Source organism: Anolis carolinensis, chromosome 3, assembly GCF_035594765.1.
Source record: "Anolis carolinensis isolate JA03-04 chromosome 3, rAnoCar3.1.pri, whole genome shotgun sequence".
In the NCBI taxonomy this organism is placed as follows: Eukaryota; Metazoa; Chordata; class Lepidosauria; order Squamata; family Dactyloidae; genus Anolis; species Anolis carolinensis.
Window position 1 is genome coordinate 124,656,550 of NC_085843.1, and position 21,486 is coordinate 124,678,035.

General features: G+C 40.4%; 1 protein-coding gene across 3 annotated transcripts in view; it reads left to right on the forward strand.

Moving 5' to 3' along the window:
• The window catches only part of fgf14 (fibroblast growth factor 14), a 395,947-nt gene that overhangs the window by 370,585 nt on the left and 3,876 nt on the right, over positions 1 to 21,486 (forward strand). For all 3 annotated transcript variants that reach the window (XM_016992301.2, XM_008106972.3, XM_003218713.4), the window contains one exon: positions 17,961 to 18,159. In XM_016992301.2, the coding sequence (XP_016847790.1) occupies positions 17,961 to 18,159 (199 nt within the window). The remainder of the gene's footprint in view (positions 1 to 17,960; positions 18,160 to 21,486) is intronic.

The window sequence follows — 21,486 nt, forward strand, 5'->3', positions numbered from 1 at the left end:
TCAATCAGGAGCGGTGGGGTGGGCTGGAGAGACTTCAAACTCAAATGCAAGCAATTTGGCACTGAGGAAAATCATGTCTTTTATGCTATGGTTTAACTGCCATCCATGTTGGTTTAACTAAAGAGCATTATTTCCATTGTTGTCGCACCACCTTGAGATATTGTCTGGGAATGATGTAAGTGCTATTCAAATGCATTTCAAGGGTTCCAAGTGGTGGAGAGAATATTACAGAAAGACTGTGTGCTGTAACTGTACAAAAGGAAGAAGGTGTCCTTGTTTAGATAAAAGTGATGATGCAAGGGATTAAAAGCTGGGTCCATAGTCCCATTTTCTATTCTTTACATCTCCTCCAGTTTAGCAATTCAAGCAACACCAGGGAGTGGATTTAGATAAGTTATCAGTGATCAGTGCTGAAAACTTGATTGTTCATTCCTTTCAGCAGGATCAGGCACATAAATGACCTAAATGTTGTCCTGAATTGAGTAGAACTATTGCATCATTTCAGTTTGTCTACATGTTGACTCACCATTCAACAGTCAATTCAAGTGTCTACCTGGACTAATAAATAGGATTCCTGCCATTAACTTAGTAGCAGAATGAGATTTAGAATTCTGTGCTTCTAAGAATCCCCAGAGCAGGTTATCTACTTGTTGACACAGAGCAAATGTAAATGGGTTTCATACCCTAAGAAAGGACTGATCTCGTTCAATAAACTTCACCTAGTTCCAGGTCCTTGTTCACCCTCTTGAGTATATGCCGGCATTTGGATGGGAGAGGGTTGCTTGGCTCCCACTCAGGCTCAGCCTCTTTCTTCTTTTGGCTTCACTGATCCAGAGGAGATGCTTAACAAGAAAAAATAATGGATGAAGGAAAGAAGAGCAGAGGACTCAGAGTGCAAAGCTTAATAAGTGAAGTAGAAGCAGTATGGTATAGTATTGCCTTGGTAGTTCATCACTCTATTTTTTCATCAGTGATACTAGGCACAGGCAATCTCAAGAAAACAGAAACGAGGTTCTGTAACTTCCTCCCACCTCTTCTCAGCAGGGATTTCATATTCTCAGAAAGGTTTAATTCCTAATTAGAAATCACACGTAATGCAGCTATTGCATTCCAAAGCAACCATTCAGCTGTATGAATTTGAAATGGAAATTGTGAGTTTTGCATGCTCTCTGTCAAATGTTATCATTCAGCCCTGCCAATTAAATACAAAAGGCCTGCAGCCATCCATCAAACTAAAGTCATGGCTTTTCATTGATGTATGATCATCCCTGAGCCATTGGAAATTCTATACATATTAGACTCTAACAGGCCAGGTTAGCCAAATTTACATCAAACTCATACAGGTGCATGACTTCTGGGATCATAATATTCTTGTATGAATGATGTCCATTCATATTAGCCTTTTTTGAAGGTAACAAATTTACCTTTGCCAGATTTATGATAACATAGGAAGAATTAAGTTAAGACTTACAACAGTCAGGAAAATCAGCTTCTCTAGAAATAATAGACAAAAACATGAAGGGAATGTAAGTAACCATCAGTTTTGCTCAACTGATGTTGCTCCTTTCATGTCATGATTCTGCATTTTATTTTGAATGTACATTGTCTAGAATAACGAGAGTGAACACATTTGACCTTAGGCTTATGTTCATCCAGAATGCCAGCCTGTCGGTGTGCTGATCTTTACTTGGGAAGAATGTATGCTTTGAGCATTGGCAGAGCTACCAGACTAAGAGTGTGTGGTAGATAAAACTGTATATAATTGAGAGTTTTCATCAAAGCATATAAATTGAAAAATGTATGCAACACTGTCCTCTTGTATTTTATTTATTGACTTGGCACATGTCATTACTGGATAATTTGTTCATATAGTGTAGATGTTCTTAAATGAAGATGCCTGTGAGAAAAACATTTTAAAAAGAGAAAAAAAGAGGAGACATAGTGTTTTTGTTCTATTAAAAACAGGAAATGAAAAATGTATGCCATGTATTATCCCCTGGATGGGATATACATTCCACACTTTCTCTGCATGAGGGAGTGCAGTCAATGATTATATCACAAAGGTCTGGTATTGTTCTTAATCATTATAATTACCTTACTTCATAAATATTCTCCATTCCAACCCCCTTGAGCATAAAAAATATTTTCCTTCTTTTCTCTGCCTTCAGTGATGGTTTCCTAAGAGATTGGGATGGAAGAATTGCAGGGGGATGATGGTAAGCCTGCAAATGCTCTTTAAGGGGGAACAATATATCGGATAAACACAGCATGGCATTGTGGTTTGAGTGTTGGACCAAGACTCTATGAAATCCCCATACATATATGTCGTATTTTCTCAACTTTAGAGAAATCAGTGGCAAACCTCCACTGAATATATATTGCTGAGAAAACCTCACAAAAGAGTTGCTATAGAGACCTCATCACACAGGGACGTCCCGTCCCCCCCGGGATGAGGGATGAGGGGAAGCTCTGTCTCCTCATGCACCACTTCATTGCGGTAACACTTCCCCCACCATACAGGGGAAGCATCGCTGAAGCAGTGTAGATCGGGGCTGGCTCCATTGGAGCCAGCACAACACAGGCACACTGCCCATGTTTGGAGGAAAACTTCCTAGGACACTTCCACTCTGGTTGTGGGTGGGGCCTCCACTGGAAGCACATTGCTGGACTGGTAGGGAAGTGTCTCACGATGCTAAAAAAGCATGATGAAGTGGTAAATCAAAGTCAACTTGAAAGAGCAACACTACTAGTACATGTAGTAAGAGACTTGGCATTCCCATAGGCAAAAGCAGCAGTGAAATGCATTGTAGTGGAAATTTGAGGCAGCAGAACATCAGCTTCATTTCTGTGATGGTGGAGGCTCTTTCTATGCTGTAATGAATGGTAAGATGGGAGGGACAGGTGGGATTAAAACTGATACTTCACTCCCTATGGAGTGGAAAGTGAAAAGAGTTCAGAGAATATTTAAATGTAAATGTGTAAACCCTACCTATATGTTTGGGACAAGAGCAGAGGAAACCAGAAAATCTGATTAAACTTGACCTGATATGAAATAGAGTTAGGGTTTCAGAAAACAACCGTGTGATATGTTTGGCCACAAAATATATGTACAGTCATTTTCAAGGGAAAGCTATCGATATGTAAAATCACATACTAGAGATATTAAATTTTATTTCTTTAAAAATTGCGAATTAAAAAAAAACTATTCAGAGCAATAACAAATGCTGGTCTATTCAGCTGCTGATTAGGGAACAAGGAGGATGACATTTCCAATCCCTCTCATTGGCAAGCAACTATTGCTGGTGCAATTCCTTGTTGTAGTCCCACCTACTGGTTAACGATGGTTGAAGGCCTCATCCTCCTTGCACTTCGATTAGAAAAAAAGACCTCCTTCACCTGATGCAGTGGATGCCTGTTAAAGTGGGCTGGCTGAGTCAGAACATGAGGTGTTATTTAGTTACTAATCTGTAACAAAGAAACCAATGTAGAATATTAGTATAGTGATTAATACAGTTGGCCTTCTAGTTCTATGTCTACAAATTCAACCATCAACTTCTTGAAAATATCTCCTCTCCTTGCCCCCCACTTAATTTCAAAAAGCCAACCTTGATTTTGTCATTTTATATAAGGGCCATCATTTAACTATGCTATTGTATATAATGGAACTTGAGTATCCATGTATTTTGATATCCAGAGGGGTCCTGGAATTAAGCCTTACCAGATACGAAGTGTCCACTGTACTTTGCCTTTTCTCCTGCCAAAGGACTCAAAGCAACTTACAAAAAATTAATTACAGAAGTAGGTTAATGTAAGTGGAAAGGGTTTAAATAAAAGTATAGCATAAAATAGATAAATAACAGTTTTAAAAATGTTACCTATGCCATTTAATCAGTTTATATACTGCAGTGCTTGACCTGTTTCTTGTGGCCTTTGTGAGTTTGCAGCAACACTCTGATGCATATGCCTTCTTTGAGCTTGTTAAATCAAACCCTATAAAAACAGAGCTGATCTGGTTGTGTGTGTTTCTTTTCTCCCCTGGGTCCCTGAGAAACATTATTATCACAGTTGGTAGCTTGCTTCAGTGCCATCCTGCCTTCCTTCTTGCTCCATTATCTTTCAGTAAAAATCCCATTGAATGTTTTTGGATTTAAAAACCTTTCAAATGAGTTGCAACTCCAGAGCATTAGATCATTTGGGCCTGACAGTCTGCCATCAATAAAATGTCTACTTTTTCTGTCTTAATAATGTCTGTTTAGAAACCAGTGTCACCACTGTTCATACTAGGCACACAGCATCTGTGTGAGGGAAATCCTGATTCTTCCCAGAGTAGTAGTTTGCGCAAGCAGAAGTGAGAGGCATGACTACCTGGAAGATCTAACTGAAAGGCTGATACAGAGCTAAGCAAGCTCAGGGATAAGCCAGGAGAATATATGCACACATGAAAAGGCCAGCACAAACTCATGGAGTGAGATAAAAAGTATCTCATTCCACAATAATAATATAAAATTGGCCAGCCATACTTAAGCATATCAGATCGGAGATAAAGGAGCTTTTCAAAACTTAAAAAGGTTTTTCAGTGAAATGTGCTCTGGTAGTGTAGTTTGGCAAATTTCTGACCAAAATTCAATCTATGGTGTACAGACTTCCTGTGGTTTCTTTAAGAAGTAATTAGCATAATGAGTAATATAATGAACTTAAAATTTGCAGTGCCAGTGTTAACAATAACAACTTCATTTTTTGAAATTTCATAATGACTAATAAAAGAATAGGAGCCTCTGGTTGCGCAGGGGGTTAAACTGCTGAGCTGCTGAATTTGCAGACCGAAAGGTCAGCGGTTCAAATCCAGGGAGCGGGGTAAGCTCCTGCTATTAGCCAACCTAGTAGTTCAAAAATATGCAAATATGAGTCAAACAATAGGTACCTCTCCAGGAGGAAAGTAACAGCACTCTATGCAGTCAAGTCAGCCACATGACCTTGGAGGTATCTATAAACAACACCGGCTCTTCAGCTTAGAAATGGAGATGACTTAATGTCAGGGGAAAACCTTTACCTTTACCAATAAAGCAATTTAATTTCAAAATGTAACATTCCAAACTCTGATCAATCTTGTCTTTTCTGACTGTCTGTTAGTCTCTAGGCCAGGGGTCCCCAAACTAAGGCCCGGGGCCCGGATGCGGCCCATCAAAGCTATTTATCCGGCCCCCACGGCACAAGGGCAGAAGGGGGATGTGCTAAATGACCCAGTGGTCTCTTCTTCTCTTACAACCCTTATTATTATTATTATTATTATTATTATTATTATTATTATTATTATTTGAAATACAACAAGATGAGTCCACAGTAGACATTCTGCTGGCTATTGTACTGGATCACACACCAGACACTTCCCAAGTGCCTAGGACTGTGTGATATATCGGCGAATAATGCGTGCAGATCCCAGTAAGGTGGCCTTCTGCAGCTGGCAGGTGGGGATTTTGTCAGCACCGATTGTGTTTAAGTGCAGGCCAAGGCCTTTAGGCACTGCACCCAGTGTGCCAATCACCACTGGGACCACCTTGACTGGCTTGTGCCAGAGTCTTTGTAATTCGATCTTTAAATCCTCATATTGTGTCAGCTTTTCCAGTTGTTTCTCCTCAATCCTGCTGTCCTCTGGGAATGCAACATCGACAATCCATACTTTGTTTTTAACCCAATTGTGAGGTCAGGAGTATTGTGTTCCAAAACCCTGTGTTTATTATTATTATTATTATTATTATTATTATTATTAACATGGAGGCTGGGTGGCCATCTGTCAGGGGTGCTTTGCTTGTGCTTTTGGTGCACAGAGGCAGAAGGGGGTTGGACTAAATGGCCCAAGGGGTCTCTTCCAACCCTCTTTATTATTATTATTATTATTATTATTATTATTATTATTATTATTAAGATTGAGGCTGGGTGGCCATCTGTCAGGGGTGCTTTGCTTGTGCTTTCAGTGCACAAAGGCAGAAGGAGATTGGACTCAATGGCCCAAAGGGTCTCTTCCAACCCTCTTTATTATTATTATTATTATTATTATTATTATTATTATTATTATTATAATATTGCTTGGTGGCCATCTATAGTCTGGCCCTCCAACAGTCCGAAGGATTGTGAACTGGCTCCTTGTTTAAAAAGTTTGGGGACCCCTGCTCTAGGCTCTTGCAGAAATAGTCCTACTACCTGGAGGCTAATCTAAATATGAGGTATATTAGATTTAAAAAGAACTGTTGTGGAATATATCAACAGTCACCCTGCTTACATCTTACATTTGCTCCACCAGTCTGCTCATTCCCAATGAGAATTAATACATTCTGAGGCATGTCAAGTTGGCCCTCCAGATTTGTGGGTGTGCAGATTTGATTGTTGAGGAATTTGATTAAAATGTTATCTCTGCGGACCTTATCACATTAGGAATACTCAGTTTCTGAGATTGTTTGAGAATGATTTTGAATGGATCCCATCACATGCCATTTTCTCCATCCTGTCAATATTCCATCGGAATCCATTCTCAAAGCGTTGCAGAAATGGATTATTTGCAGACAGAATTCTAATTGTGTTTTTGACATTCTATGGATTCTTCCATTGCTGAAGTGCTGTTTTTATGTGTGATAGGAAAATCTGTATGCATCCCATCAACAATGATACTTTTTAAAAGGGTGTTTTGAATGGATTGAGAGGAGCCAGCCTTCCATGGTGTGATGAGTCAAAGCACAGTGTTTTCAAATCATGAGTTGTAATAATCAGGTGTGATGAGGAGAGTATACATCCCGTCCTAAAATAACATGGGATACATACAGATATAAATGGAGTATATCCCAATGTGATAAGGTCCTAGGAATCTCTTGGTCTTTTGGTGTGACTGCTCTGGAGGTTGACCATAGAGTTATGCTGGAAGATTTAGAGATTTCTAGAGAGCACAGTTTATCTCTAGGACCTCCAGTACAATTCTATTATCAGCTTCCAGCACAGGCATGGGAAAACCTTTTAACTTGGGAGCCACATAGAAGTCCGGAGCGGGATGGGTGGCCCAGGCAGGACTGGGCAGGGAGGGAGAGGGGAGGCCAAGGGGATTGGTGTGTTTGTGTCGCACCTCAGGATAGCTTCACCTTGCTAAAGACACCAGGCTGCACACAGAATGTAGTCTTTTGTAGTTTATTAGGAAAATAGGGAAAAGATAGTTCATAAAAGGCAAAAGTTCAGTTCCAAAAGGTAGTTACAAAACTAGACTGTAAGAAACAAATCCATGAAAACATAAGGCATGAAACAAGGTCCTTTCAAGAAACAAATCCATAGAAACTTTAGTCATGAAACAAGGTCCTTTCAAAAGAATCCAAAGTCCCAGAAACAAGAATACATCCAGACTACAAGATAATACAGGACAGCAGACTTGATACAGGAAAGCAGACTTGGTTCTTGATTCAAGCGAGGAAATTGCTTTGACAAAGATTTCACTCTCATCAGACTGTTTTAATAGCATGACATGAAAGCATTTCTTTGCCCTTTGACCTCCCTCTTATTTGCTATTCGGAGACTTCTGCGCAACCCCCGAAATTCCAAACGACTAGCCCGATGGAGAGAAGCAGCCTCATCGTCAAGGCCACAGTCATCCCAGCCTCCTAGCCTCTGCCTGTTATCAGGCAGAGGCTGGGAACTGCTCTCCCTTTCTGCTTCTTGCACCTGAAAACCATCATCAGAAAAAACATAATTTCTTCCCGTGGGAAAGCCTCCCTGCTCCTCATCTCCCACAGCAGGAACGCTCTGCACCTGAATCCCATAATTCCATCAGAGTCATCTTGAAACTCATCCTGAACCTGAATCCCATCATCATTCACTTGCATCCCAGAATCCTCATCAGAGTCACACAAAGGCTCAGAGTCACATAAAGGCTGAGTCACAACAGTGTGTGTGTGTGGGGGGGGGGGGTTTCACACACGGTAGCTTGCCTGTTCCATGGCCGCACCCAGGAAGTTGTGCTCTTCAGCACTAGCCCCGGGCAGAGCCCCTTCTTGGCCTACACCTTGGCCTCCACTGCCACGGGACTCAGCTGCTCCTTGCCAGCACATTCCCCTTCTTTTGGGCCTCTGCCCGCGGTGACAAGGAGGGCAACTCCTCCTCCTCTTCCTCCTCCTCCTCCACTGCTGCCACCTGGGCATGCAGCTGCCTAGGGCTCTCCTTCCCTCCTGCTCCTGTTTTTCTTTCCGAGGGGGAATTTGCCCTTGAGGAAGGTGGTGGCAGAGAAGGAGGAAGAGGAGCCCCCCTCTTTGTTGCCAGGAATAGAGACCTGGAAGAAGGGGAACATACTGACTCCACACATGCCAGTGAGGAGCAGCTAAGTCCCATTGCGGTGGAGGCCAAGGTGCAAGAGGAAGAGGCTCTGCCTGGGGCTGGTACTGCATCTGTGTGTGATTTCCCTGGTCTCCTCTCAGCATGAGGATGTGGGCAGGCCACCACATCCTCATGCTTATGGAAGGTGAAAGAGGTGAGGGCCTGAGAAAAGTGGCCAAAGGGTTGCATCTGGCCCCAGGGCCTGGGTTTGCCCATACCTGTTCCAGCAGGAGATCATACAGCCATGCTGGGAGACCTACGAAGTTCAAGAAATATGTTCTCTCAGGTGAAAAAAACTAGTTTTTTTTGTTTGTGGTTTTTACTTTCATGGTTTTTTTCCCCTCCCAATCTCAGTAAATGTGGAGGACTGATTATAAGTGGATGTTAGTTACTTTCATGCAGTCAATATCATGTATAGTTTGATTCTGAAATCCTTTAAATGGAAGTGTCAGGGACTCAATCTATGGCTACCAAGAGTAACACAAGGCCAAAGTCAGGGCCCCTTCTTTAAATTTGGTATCAGATGTTATAACCATTTTCTGATCTGCTGAGATACCAACATTTATTTTGTAATATCTTCAGTTATTCACTGTTGACAGACCTAAAGCCTTTGTCCTTCAGAGTCTTGTTCCCCATTCCTCAGGATATTGTGCTCAGTATATAAAAATCTGTTTTGTTTTCTGAATCATGACCCTTGTACTTTGTTTCTATCTGATTATGTGACTTTTCTTTTTTGTCTCATATGAAAAATTGTATATACTCTCTGTACACATATTCAATAATGTATGCATCTATTTATGAACTTTTTTCTAGATAACAGCACAGTTCCCCTCCCAACCAGCATTATTTGGATTGCAGCCTTAAGCCAATCAGTGGCATTTTAAGGTCAAGGGCAGCCCAGTCACAACCTAGTAGTTGGAATTGAACATTTCTGTTCCATTGGTAATAATGAGAATAACAACTTTATCCTTAGTCCAGTTAAGCTGAATTGCTGGGATTTAAAATGGTTTCATCCCATAGATTTGAATGAGACTAAATCAGCTTATATCAAAATATTGTTGTGAACCAATGTGGAAATCGGATTAGATCCAGGCATTCTGATTTAACTAATCTTTAGTCAGCTTATTAAGAGTAGTGCTTTTAATATATGCACACTACATTTGCTTTGATAAATTTGCCATATTCCCAAGCATATATGACCTGTAGAGACTATATTAATTTTGTTTATATCACCACTAAATACCTGGATATTATATAAAGGATAAGAAGGAGAGGGAGGTGTGTGCGTGTGTGCGCGTGTGCACACACGCGGGGGGGGGGGGCACATGTCTTTCCATCATAGCTTCAAGACTATGAAAACTTATCATCTGCAACATGGCATCTCTATTAAGGGAAATCTTGAGAGTGTGCATCTAGTGGGTACTTTACTTTTAAAATGAATTAATTAAAATATGTCTGTATCCAGCAGTTACTAAATGGCATTGAAACACTAGGGTGCCATCCCTGGGAAAGGCATACCTATTGAGAATCTACATGTCCTAAAATTGTTGAAGACACAGGAGATCTATTAAGTGAATGTGGGTTTAAAAAAAAAAAGAGTCAGGAGACACACATAATACCTTTGGCTGCAAAAATCTATCTATCTATCTATCTATCTATCTATCTATCTATCTATCTATCTATCTATATAAATGTTCTGACCATTTCTAACTTAAAGTAAACAGTGAAACTACACACCCAAAACGCATGAAACTTGGCCACAAAAGACATGGTCATCCCCGCTGTGTTTAGACATGTGTTTAGTGCAGTTCAAGCTGGCCAAACAAGGATTCCCCTACAAAGGAAGTAGCCAGGCTTCAAAGCGGCTCTTTAATTGAGGGTGCTACTCTAGCTACTCCAGAAAACGGCCAGGCTTTGAGGCTGCAAGGCTATTCACTGCTATTCCACCTAGCCAACAAATGATTTCCATAAGCCACAGCAACACGTGGCCGGGCAAAGCTAGTAATTATATGAAAAAAACCATAAGAAAGTACAACCTTCTGTTTTCTGTCAATTCCGCAGCTTTAAAAAGAGTAAGAGATTAGCACTGTGAATGCAGGTCAAGTCTTTCCTGTTACATTGCAGTGATTTCCAAAAAGAACAAATAGTGTCTAGATTTGGGGAACTAAAAATTGGCATTAAAGACAGAAAGATAGAAATCAATTCTTATGGTAGTTTATAGTAAAAGTGTTGGGAGATACGAAGTCTGAATGAACACCTGACTGGAGGGAAAAGTCAGCAAGATAAACAAGGAGTGGGGAAGCACAGAGAGAAAAACATTCTGACATTAGGAGGACAAAGGCACCTTAAATCTAAGTAAGTTGGCACAGACCTAATCAATTCCATGGTGAAAAGATAGAAAGACCATCATGAAAAACAAAAGAGTTGGGTTTGAGAAGAATCGGAGTTGAAACTGAAACTAATGGTTTTTTTAATTGAGTATATGGGTAGGTTCTTATATAGTCCCTATATAACTCATTCCTGTGCTAGTTTATCTATGGATATAATTTGTGTTAATGCTAACAAAATAATGTGTAATTTACAGCTTGTTTGGCTTTCTGAGCTAATGTTTTGAAGAAATCAGTGCACTGTGCCCTATTGTGACTGGAAGAGTGATCATACTGCCTAGTGTGCTAAGATTTCTGTTCCTGAAATGATTTTGCATGAAAAATTAGTCATGTAGACTCATTTGGATCCTATCCATTCTGACTCAAATATGAATCTGAATTTTGATTCAGAAAGGTAAATCTTCATAACTTCCATTGGTAGCTATTGGAAATAGTATTAAAGGTGCAATTTTTCATCTTTATTGAAATTGGATGATATTAAAAACGTGTACAGAAAATTCATTCAAACTTCCATGTGAGATAAAAAAGGAAAGTCTCACAATCTGATAAAATGGAAAACGGCATGTAGCAGAAATTCCCAGCACCTTATAAGTTACCAAGTTGCACCCAATCCATGCATTTTTGTGTCTTTGGATTTTGATTTTTTTAAAAAAAAAAAAGAGGGAAATTTGTGGAAGATACAGAATGAGTCTTCCCTCTTCAATCTCCTGAATTTGTCAGCCCAATTCAGTTCAGGTTTGACCATATCCCTAATATTTATCATTCTCTCATTGGTTGGTGATAAAATCTAACACAGATTTCTTATTTGCAGTATAGGCAGTCCCTGAGTTACAAACATCTGACTTACAAATGACTCATAGTTAAGAATGGGGCTAAGATGACAGGAAGTGAGAGAAATCTACGCCAGGAAGGGAAATTCACTCCTGCAAGAGTTATCATGGGGAAAAGGTGTCTCTACTGAAGCTTTATCTCCAAGCCTTTTTTTCCACAACATTCAGTTATCACAGGGACAGAAAGTGAAGTGAAATCTTCTGAACAGGGGCACAGACAGCAAAACAAACACCACAGGAGTGTTAACCCTTCCCTATGCTGTCCAATGCTAAATATATACAGGCAGTCCATGAGTTATGAACAAGATAGTATTTGTAGGCTTGTTCTTAAGTTGAATTTGTATGCAAGTTGGAACTCACACAATTTTAAGTTGAACTCCATCCATATATCAGGTTTGGACAGCATAGGGAAGGGTTAACACCCCTTTGGTGTTGGTATTGCTGACTATGTCCCTGTTCAGAAGATTTCACCTCCCTATGTTGTCGAAGGCTTTCATGGCCGGGATCACAGGGTTGTTGTAAGTTTTCTGGGCAGTATGGCCATGTCCCAGAAGTATTCTCTCCAGGAGAGAAAACTTCTGGAACATGGCCATACAGCCCGGAAAACATACAACAACGCTGTTTCACCTCCCTGTCAAAGAAGGAAGGACTCTTGTTTAGTGTCACCTTCTGATGGTCTGCTTTGATGCACAAAATACTTCAAATAGTTTCAGAACTTAAATCCTTGTGAGCCCATTTCTGGATTGAATATCCGGACCAGTATTTCAGTGTCTTACTGCTTTCATCCCAGATGGCGTAAGGATGAAATGTGATTCTCTTTATATATTAGAATAATTACTAGCTTTTGATCACATAATATGATATGATGAAGTACTAAAATATGGTGGTTTTGTTGTTTTGTTTTGATTTGTTGATGCCACTTTGGCAACTACTATGAAAATGCAGTGTATTGAAGTATTAGAAAGAAAGACATACTCTTTGATACAATCCCTCAAACCTGCTCCCAGGATGTTTTAACAACCTTATAAGCCCAATACAATTTTATCATAGACATCCTTTCCTCCTGAACTTTTCAACAGAAGGGAAGGGCCACTTATCCAGCACAAGTGGAATATTTACACAGCTAATGTGCATATGATGTTGAAGTTTATTTATTTATTTATTTATTACATCTCTTCTACCCCACCCTTCTCACCCATCAGGGGACTCAGGGTGGCTTACAATATAAACATACACATCAAAAAACAGTTTACATCAGATTTAAAAATCCATTGAGATTAAAAATTACAATAAAATTAAGAGTATACATTTAAAAATATACATAATTATACATTTAAATATACATTTAAGGCACTTTTCATGTCCATGTGGGGTTGTCAATAGGTCATATATTCATATACAGTAGAGACTCACTTATCCAACATAAACAGGCCAGCAGAATGTTGGATAAGCAAATATGTTGGATAATAAGGAGGGATTAAGGAGAAGCCTATTAAACATTAAATTACATTATAATTTTACAAATTAAGCACCAAAACATCATGTTATACAACAAATTTGACAGAAAAAGTAGTTCAATATGCAGCAATGCTATGTAGTAATTACTGTATTTACTAATTTAGCACCAAAATATCTCAATGTATTGAAAACATTGACTACAAAAATGCGTTGGATAACCCAGAACGTTGGATAAGTGAGTGTTGGATAAGTGAGACTCTACTGTATATGAATAAGTTGGTAAAGATGGCATAGCTCAATGGTAAAACAGTTGCTTTGCATCCAGGTCCCTTGTTCAATGTCTCTCCTACACAGGTAGAGCTGGGAAAGACTTCGAGAAAGTCAAGTTAAAATTTAGGCAACTCTAAATTTGATGAACCTATGGTCTTTCAGATGGAGTCCTGGTGGTGAAGTGTGTTAAAGCACTGAGCTGCTGAACTTGCAGACTGAAAGGTCCCAGGTTCAAATCCCGGGAGCAGAGTGAGCACCCGCTGTTAGCTCCAGCTTCTGCCAACCTAGCAGTTCGAAAACATGCCAATGTGAGTAGATCAATAGATACCGCTCCGGCGGGAAGGTAATGGTGCTCCATGCAGTCATGCCGGCCACATGACCTTGAAGGTGTCTACGGACAACACCAGTTCTTCAGCTTAGAAATGGAACTGAGCACCAACCCCCAGAGTCAGACATGACTGGACTTAACGTCAGGGGAAACCTTTACCTTTACCTTTATGGTCTTTCAGAAGGCAAAATTGCTTTGGCCCTAAATCATTGTATGTGAACATCAAAATGTGGAGAAGATTGCTTCTAAATTCCATTTTCCTAACTAGGGCTCAAGCCAATATTGAAAGTGCTAAGGATTTTATGGGCCCATGAGGTTTCCCTTATATTTCAACTATCTATTTCAGGTGGCAAATGGCTTTGAAAATTGAAAGGTGTTTGTAAAACATTGAGCTATCATCTGTTTCAAGAAATGAAGTCAAACTTCACCTGGGCATTTACAGATCCCCTGGATGAATCTAACATATCTCTTGAGCAGTTTTGCCATCTTTGTACCATGAGTAATTGCTTCCCCAGCCCATTGGCTTGAAAGCTGTACAACTGGCCAGCTGAATTACTACTGTGATAAATGGATGATTTGAACTAAATTGGGATGAGTGGGCTGATTTACAGTGAGATAAAAGCAACATCTGAAAGTAACCTTAATCATAGTCTGTGGGTGTTTCAGTGTTGGCAGCCTACCTGAAAGGACAGCTGTCCCAAATCCAAAAAGCCCACCTACTGTGTAGCAAAACTGGAGCCACAAGAAACCTTTATATCTCTATTTCAGAATGACGTAGGCTCATCTTTTAAGAGCGTTAAATCAGCTTGTGTTCAGTAATGATCTAAACTCAGAATTTGGATACTTTTGTTTGGTGAGAGGAAAGCAGACTGTGGGTGTTTCCAAATGGCTGTGAGACTACAAAGTGTGAGGCAAGAGGCAGATAATGTGTGGGTAGACATTTCCTTAATTCTCATGCTTATTTATTATTATTGACAGGAGCAGAAGATGTCATCTCTATTACAGAAAAATTTGTAATGTTCATTATGAGGGCCTTTTCGAATTAACATGGTGTATGAGAGAGAACCATGCCTAGTGAAAAACATGGGGATATGTAGTGCCTGCTATATGCCTGTAAACAGGTGCAAAAATAACTGCATCATCTTCTGGGATCTTCCAATGTTATCCAGACATCTCAATGGATTATGTAATCATTTCAGGTCTGGCTACAAGGAGAGAGAAAAATTGTTTTGAATCCCACCAGTATGGAATGGCCATGGAAAGAGTTGCAGTGGCTCTACAGTCAGTCTGTGCAGAGGGCTTTTCCTTGCTATGAAGAAACTCAATCTCTGGATTGATCAGCAAAAGAGCATACAGTAGAGTCTCACTTATCCAATGTCTACGGACAACGCCGGTTCTTCGGCTTAGAAATGGAGATGAGCACCAACCCCCAGAGTCAGACATGACTGGACTTAACGTCAGGGGAAACCTTTGCCTTTTTATGCAGATAAACTGTTGAAATCCCTTAAAAAAGGAACTCAGTATCCTCAGTGCAAGATCACCTCTACAGTGCACCTTGCACTTCTGAAAGTATTGGGTTTACCATTATGACTAGGAAAGAAGCAATAAAATATGGAAAGTATTGCTATTGATGAAATACCATTTTTCTACAACGAAGGTGCTTGTTGAGATAAATCTCACACAACAATGCTGGTCCAAGGCATGGCACTACCTGGTAGTTCCCACCTACCCACTCACCTCCACCTTAATAGTACCCATAGCCAGCTAAAGTATTTTAGTTTATGATAATATGAAGCAGAGGATTTCGTAAACAGAGCCTGGAAGCTCTTCATATCTGATTAGGAACCCCCTAAAGGACTTGTGTCATTCAGATAAAGGGACAGGGCTCCCTTATTCCCAGGTGGTAGAGAAACCACACAGTGGCTATGTGCACAAATGGGTTTTTTAGTTCCTTATTAATAACCCTTTGGTTGCCTGCAGCAGTGGGGTCAGAGGTAGGGCTTATCAGCTGGCAAGCAGGTGAATCTAAATGCAAAGCCAGCACTATGCAGCTATAACAAAAATGGCCTTACAAATCTCCTGTCAATAGTTGTGTGGTTGCTCTCTCCTCTTGCGCCAGCCTCTTGCTACTACTGCATGCATGAACTTGAAGCAGAAGGGCATACAGGAAAAAAAACTGCAAGAAAGTTTGACCAGGAAAAAAAAAAAAAACACCACCACCATCCCACCCACAGGGAACTACAGGCTCTTCTGAACCTGTTAAAATCAGCAGTTCTGACCTGATCTAGATTATAGCTATGAGAAATTATCTGAGTGAGCTATATCAACAGAAGTTTCAGAAGGAAGCTAAATGTAACATGCAGTATACTACAGCGTATTCTGTATTTTGTCAGGCCATCACATTTTTTTCAGCTGACTTTTGCAAAAGTTCAGAGTTCCCTGGATTTTGCATCTGTCATTGAAACAGTGTTAAAAAAAATGCCTCACTTTTTAAGAGTGTGCAAGTCAGCTGAAATGTTATGGACTTCCCCATTCTGTTTCACAAGGGGATTCCCGAGAACATTAAAAAGCAGGAGGAGGATGCATGACTGATACTCTTTGAAAACCAAATTTGGTCAACGGAGGACACAGGCAACATTGCAGAACATACCATTGCTTATGCAGAACAACAGTTGGTTCTCATGTCCATATGCTTCATGTCTTGATCCAACTAAATATGCCAATTTAAACTATGATTAACAAATTACTCTTGACCAAAAAATGGAATGTGTGAGTCTGCTTAAAGAGGAAAGGCATAATCCTCTTTCTACCATCAGTGCAGATTTCTCTCTGTAAGGGATGGAATTATGCAGTCCTCCAGATGTTTGTGGATTGCCTCTCCCATCAACCCTATCTAGAGCAGCCAGTAACAAGTAATGCTTGGTGTTGCAGTGCATCATTTCGAGGGCCACATGCCCCCCACCCCGGTATAATAGACAATATATGAATGCTATAAATTCATGTTCTGAATGGTATAACTCCACACACTAATACCTTGACTGTTTCTCCAGCCTTTCCTTCTTTTCTATCATCTTCCTCATTCTCACTGTCTAATAAGTACATTCTCTTCACATTCAGCAAGCTGAGTCTATACAAGAAGAAATTATCTTCTCATGCATCAGTGGAAGAGTCACATCAAATAACCATCCTTCATACACAGAGCCTAATGATGGTTATTGGGGTTGGTGATGGGTAGAGGCCATTACAGAGGTAACGGCAAGGGGTTACCAGCAGGGGCACTATTGGTATCTAGTTTGATACCAAACCTTCCTTTGAAAGGTTGATATAACTCCTCTCTCTCCTGCTGGTTGGAGGCTTAGATGGCATACTATTGTCCCAAACAATAGGTCTACTCCTGAATAGAGTCTTCCCAAAGAAGGCATGGGTCATAGCAGTATGGAAAAGAGAGCTAACTGCATCATTGATTATAGCAGTAATTTTTTATTAAATTTGTTATTTTTTAATCTCGAAGTTAGTTGGTATGTCCTGCATCTTAAATTGATGGGGCAAGTTAGTATTCATTGTTATCCTTAAATAGCTTTATCCAAGTTTGCTGGAATTGGTGGGTGGACATATAGGTTCACATCTATGCAGGTTTGTAGGGGGGCATTAAGTAGTATTATATCCCTTTTATATGAACCACTTTTCTGTTCACTGGCACTTTTCTGTTAAACCACTGAGCTGCTGAACTTGCTGACTGAAAGGTTGGCGGTTCGAATCTGGGGAGCAGGATGAGCTCCCGCTGTTAGCCCCAGGTTCTGCCAACCTAGCAGTTTGAAAACATACAAATGTGAGTAGATCAATAGGTGGGAAGGTAACAGCATTCCATGCAGTCATGCTGGCCACATTTTGGAGGTGTCTATGGACAACGCCGGCTCTTCAGCTTAGAAATTGAGACACCTTTACCTTTACTAATCTTACTCTTAAAAGTTTCCCAGAAAAATAAATGTCATGGTAAGAAAAATTGAAATCTCTATTGTTTCTTTGTTTTTGTTGATGTGATTCAAACATTTGTTTTTTACATGCTGACAAAGAACCTTGGATAACTTGTTAGAATTGTACAATGTTTCAGTCTTACTTTGTGTTCCAAAATTGTTTAGCATCACATTTTGTTGATCTGTCAGCTATGCAACAAATGAATGAAACAGATCCACCAGTAACTAAACTGAAAACCAAATTTATTTTTTTCAAGTCTATAGTCCTCAGATGCAGTTAAGGTCTTGAATGTAAGTGATAAAACAGCACCAACAGCTGAAGACTACTTGTTGAGTATCACCCTTTTGACAGGTTCTCTTTTCCTTGCAGGAACTTTTTACACCAGAATGCAAATTTAAGGAGTCTGTTTTTGAAAATTATTATGTAATCTACTCATCAATGCTCTACAGACAACAAGAATCAGGTAGGGCCTGGTTCTTGGGGCTCAATAAAGAAGGGCAAGTCATGAAAGGGAACAGAGTGAAGAAAACAAAACCAGCAGCTCATTTTCTACCGAAGCCATTGGAAGGTAAGCTTTAGATTGGACATCTACATATACCGAAACATTAACACCATTCCTTCACCTTGTAATAATGGCAGCTGGTAACTGTCTTGTCAGTGTGGTGGTGATTTCATTCTGAGTTTTAATTGAACTTTAAAGGAACCATCCAAGGTACTAAGCCTGTTTTTCAATTCAACTTCTCGGCTTACTCTAAAGGTCAGATAAAATCCCAGGATTCACCACGCTACTGACTTAAAAGCCTCCAGTCACCATTGCCCTTACAACTCTGTACAGAGTGGGTGGCTTTAGTGGTATGCTTTTTAAGTGCCAGTTAACTTGCTGGCTGAGGGATAGTGAATATTATAGTGTTTATTCTCTGTGTTGTAAGTCCTCAAAATGAACTAATTTGAAATGTCCTGGAGTTCTGTGAGTAGCATGAACTGTCAAAAGGGAAGTAAGTGGGTCCTAGAGTAAATCAAATCAGCTCTCACTAGACTCCAAGGTGACTAAACAGAGTCTATTGTACTTGAGACATAATGACATGATGTGACTAATTGGGAAAGACTATAATGCTTGGTAAAGGGAAACACAGTAAGAGACTAGGAAAACCACACCACAACTGAATTGATCCATCCAAGAAAGCCACAGCCCTGAGGTGCAAGGCAGTTCATGACCAGGGATCCTCAAGGTCTCTCATTTGTATGGTCACTTTAAGTCAAAGTCAGCTTGAGAGTAAATAATGAGTGCAAAAAGGTAACTTTTACAATATGTTATGAGGCTTCTCTGATTTTTGTGCAAGCCCAAGTGCCACAGCAATGTAAAATGATTTCTTCCTAAGTCTAGGGAGTTCTTTTGTGCCTTATTTTATTCCATCTGAAAAGAAATCATTTTTTTTTGTTGAAACAGTCTGGACATGAGCTTGGCAAATTATGCTGAGAGCTAATCCCAGCCGCTCAAATAGAGCACTAAATTAGCATGATGGCTAAATTTTCTGAGCAGGAAAATTACAAGTTCCTGGCTGTAACATCATCCTCCTGTACTCCTTTTGTGAATTCCAACAAGCCATCCCTTTTCCAAATCTCAACTGTTGTCAGGATTTCTAGGGTGCTGCGTGAACAGCTTTTGCTCAATAGCACTCAATGAAATACTTAGTATTCTGAAGGAAAAGTCAGACTCCCAAGTTGAAGTGTGAAAATGTTACTAACCAGCTAGGAAGAACTATATTATGGATTTTTAAACATTCTGCTTTAGAAAACAAAGAGCCTGCTAAAGTCAAGAGTCTGTTGGGTCAGCTGAACATTGCACTCACTGATGTCAAGCGGATTTTAGATTTCAAAATCCACTTCAAAATCCACAGCAGCAAAACACTGGTTGGATATTCTGAATACAAAATTCTGGCAATCTCAGAAAGCCGATTCCAGATGCCAGCTTCTGCTGTTCCTGTGTTTCCACATATAAAATTTAGCATTACAAAATGAGCTTATCTGAGATTCAGAGTTTTGTGATCTGTCTACCTCCTCTTCCATTTGAGATTTGTCACAATTTAGCATTTTCCTCCCAAAGCTAAATTGTGGTTGATTTAACTGTGTTGAAATATTGGCTTGCTTCAAGCATACCATGTTTAAGGTTATCATAATATTTGAGCGTTGGTAACACATCAAGGCATGGTTAATCAAAACTAGAAGCCCTTTCAGCCATGATGGTGATAGAGTGAGGAGAGTATTAACCCAGTGAGGAGACAAGACTGCTTCTTAAATACAGATTACCATTACATCTGAACCTGCCCAATATTTCTTTCTAAATATGTATTCATATTTTCTATCACAGTGCTAGTACAGGCTTTTGCACTGATATCAAAATAAATATGTGCAATGCCAATATAGAAGTAAAAATATTGAGGCAGGAAATAAGAGGAGCACAGGAGAGAATATTCCTGTATTAGATTTTACAGCTATTCTTCTAAGATCAGCAGGAGTGATGGCTTTTAATAAACTCTTGCTTAACCTCATGTAAGCCTCTGGTGTCTTGCTCTCAATCTATATCCCATATTCAAACCAATTCAAAATTTATTCAAATGATACAACCCTCTGGGAGAACCTGGGAATTGTGCTTTTGTGCAAAGATGCATTCCCCTATAGCAGTGAGGGTGAACCTTTTAGAGACAGAGTGCCCAAATGAAGGGGAAAGGGGGTTGGGCACTCAGGGGAGCAGAGGGGGTGAGCCCAGGAGCAGGTGGGGGTAAGCAAGCAAGTGGGGGCAGGTGAGCAGTGGGCAGGAGAGCAGGGTGCAGGCGAGCAGAAATGTGATGGCAAGCAAGGAGGGGCAGGTGAGTGAGAGGGGGTGGGCGGGTGAGCAGGGGAATTTAGGAGTGGGAATTTCCAGCTTGCTTATGACATATAGATATCATATGCAAGCTGTGTTAGGAAGGCCTTTTGAGGGACTCCTACCAGCTAATAGAGAAAATTGGGTTGCTCAAATACTAAACATGTATTATCAATCCATTAAAGTTAGCTAAAATCAAGCTATACATTTCAGTGAGAGTTATCTGGATACTTCTACTGGATTCTTCTGCTTCTCCGAATGGAATCAGGAAAAATAATAGCTTCATTTCTCCGGCATCTTTCATTAACTATCTGATGTAGGTTTTTGGACCACAGAGAGCTATAAGAGATGTAGAGTTGTGAATATGTATGGAATTATTTACTGTTTCTGTTTGTTCCATTTGTATGGCCCCATTTCCGTTTCCGTCTGCCACTTATGGAAATAGGCACCTATACAAATGGGCTTTTCCATCCAAGGTCTGAAAAAAACAAAAAAACAATCAGGCCTTGGGCGGCAAAGCTCCAGGCCCTGTGAGCCGGGAATACAAGCATCGAGCACTTGATGGCTTGTAGGCCCTGGATGCCAGGCCTACCATTGAGTGCTTGACCGTAGGCCCGGCAGCGCTCGCTGTCTCCTAGGCCTGGCTCGCAGGGCCTACAGGTGAGCTCCGAGCACTTAATGCTCATAGGCCCTGCAAGCTGGACCTATGAGCATCAAGTGTTCAGTACTTGACTGTAGGCCCTGCAAGCCGGGCCTACAAGACATTGAGTGCTCGATGCTCATAGGTCTGGCACGCAGAGCCTACAAGCATCGAGCACCCAGCTCTTGGCTGAAGGCCTACAGCCAAACGATGAAAATCAGCCGACCAAACGTCTACCGTTACCCTCTGCCTTTCGTTTCTCTGTTTCTTTTGTTCCCGTGGGGTTGTACTGTTCTGTGCAATCTGAATGGACAAAACGGTACAAAACCATGAAAGAAATAGATGAAACAGAATTTGGGCCCAACCCTACAAGAGAGAAATAGCTGCAGAAG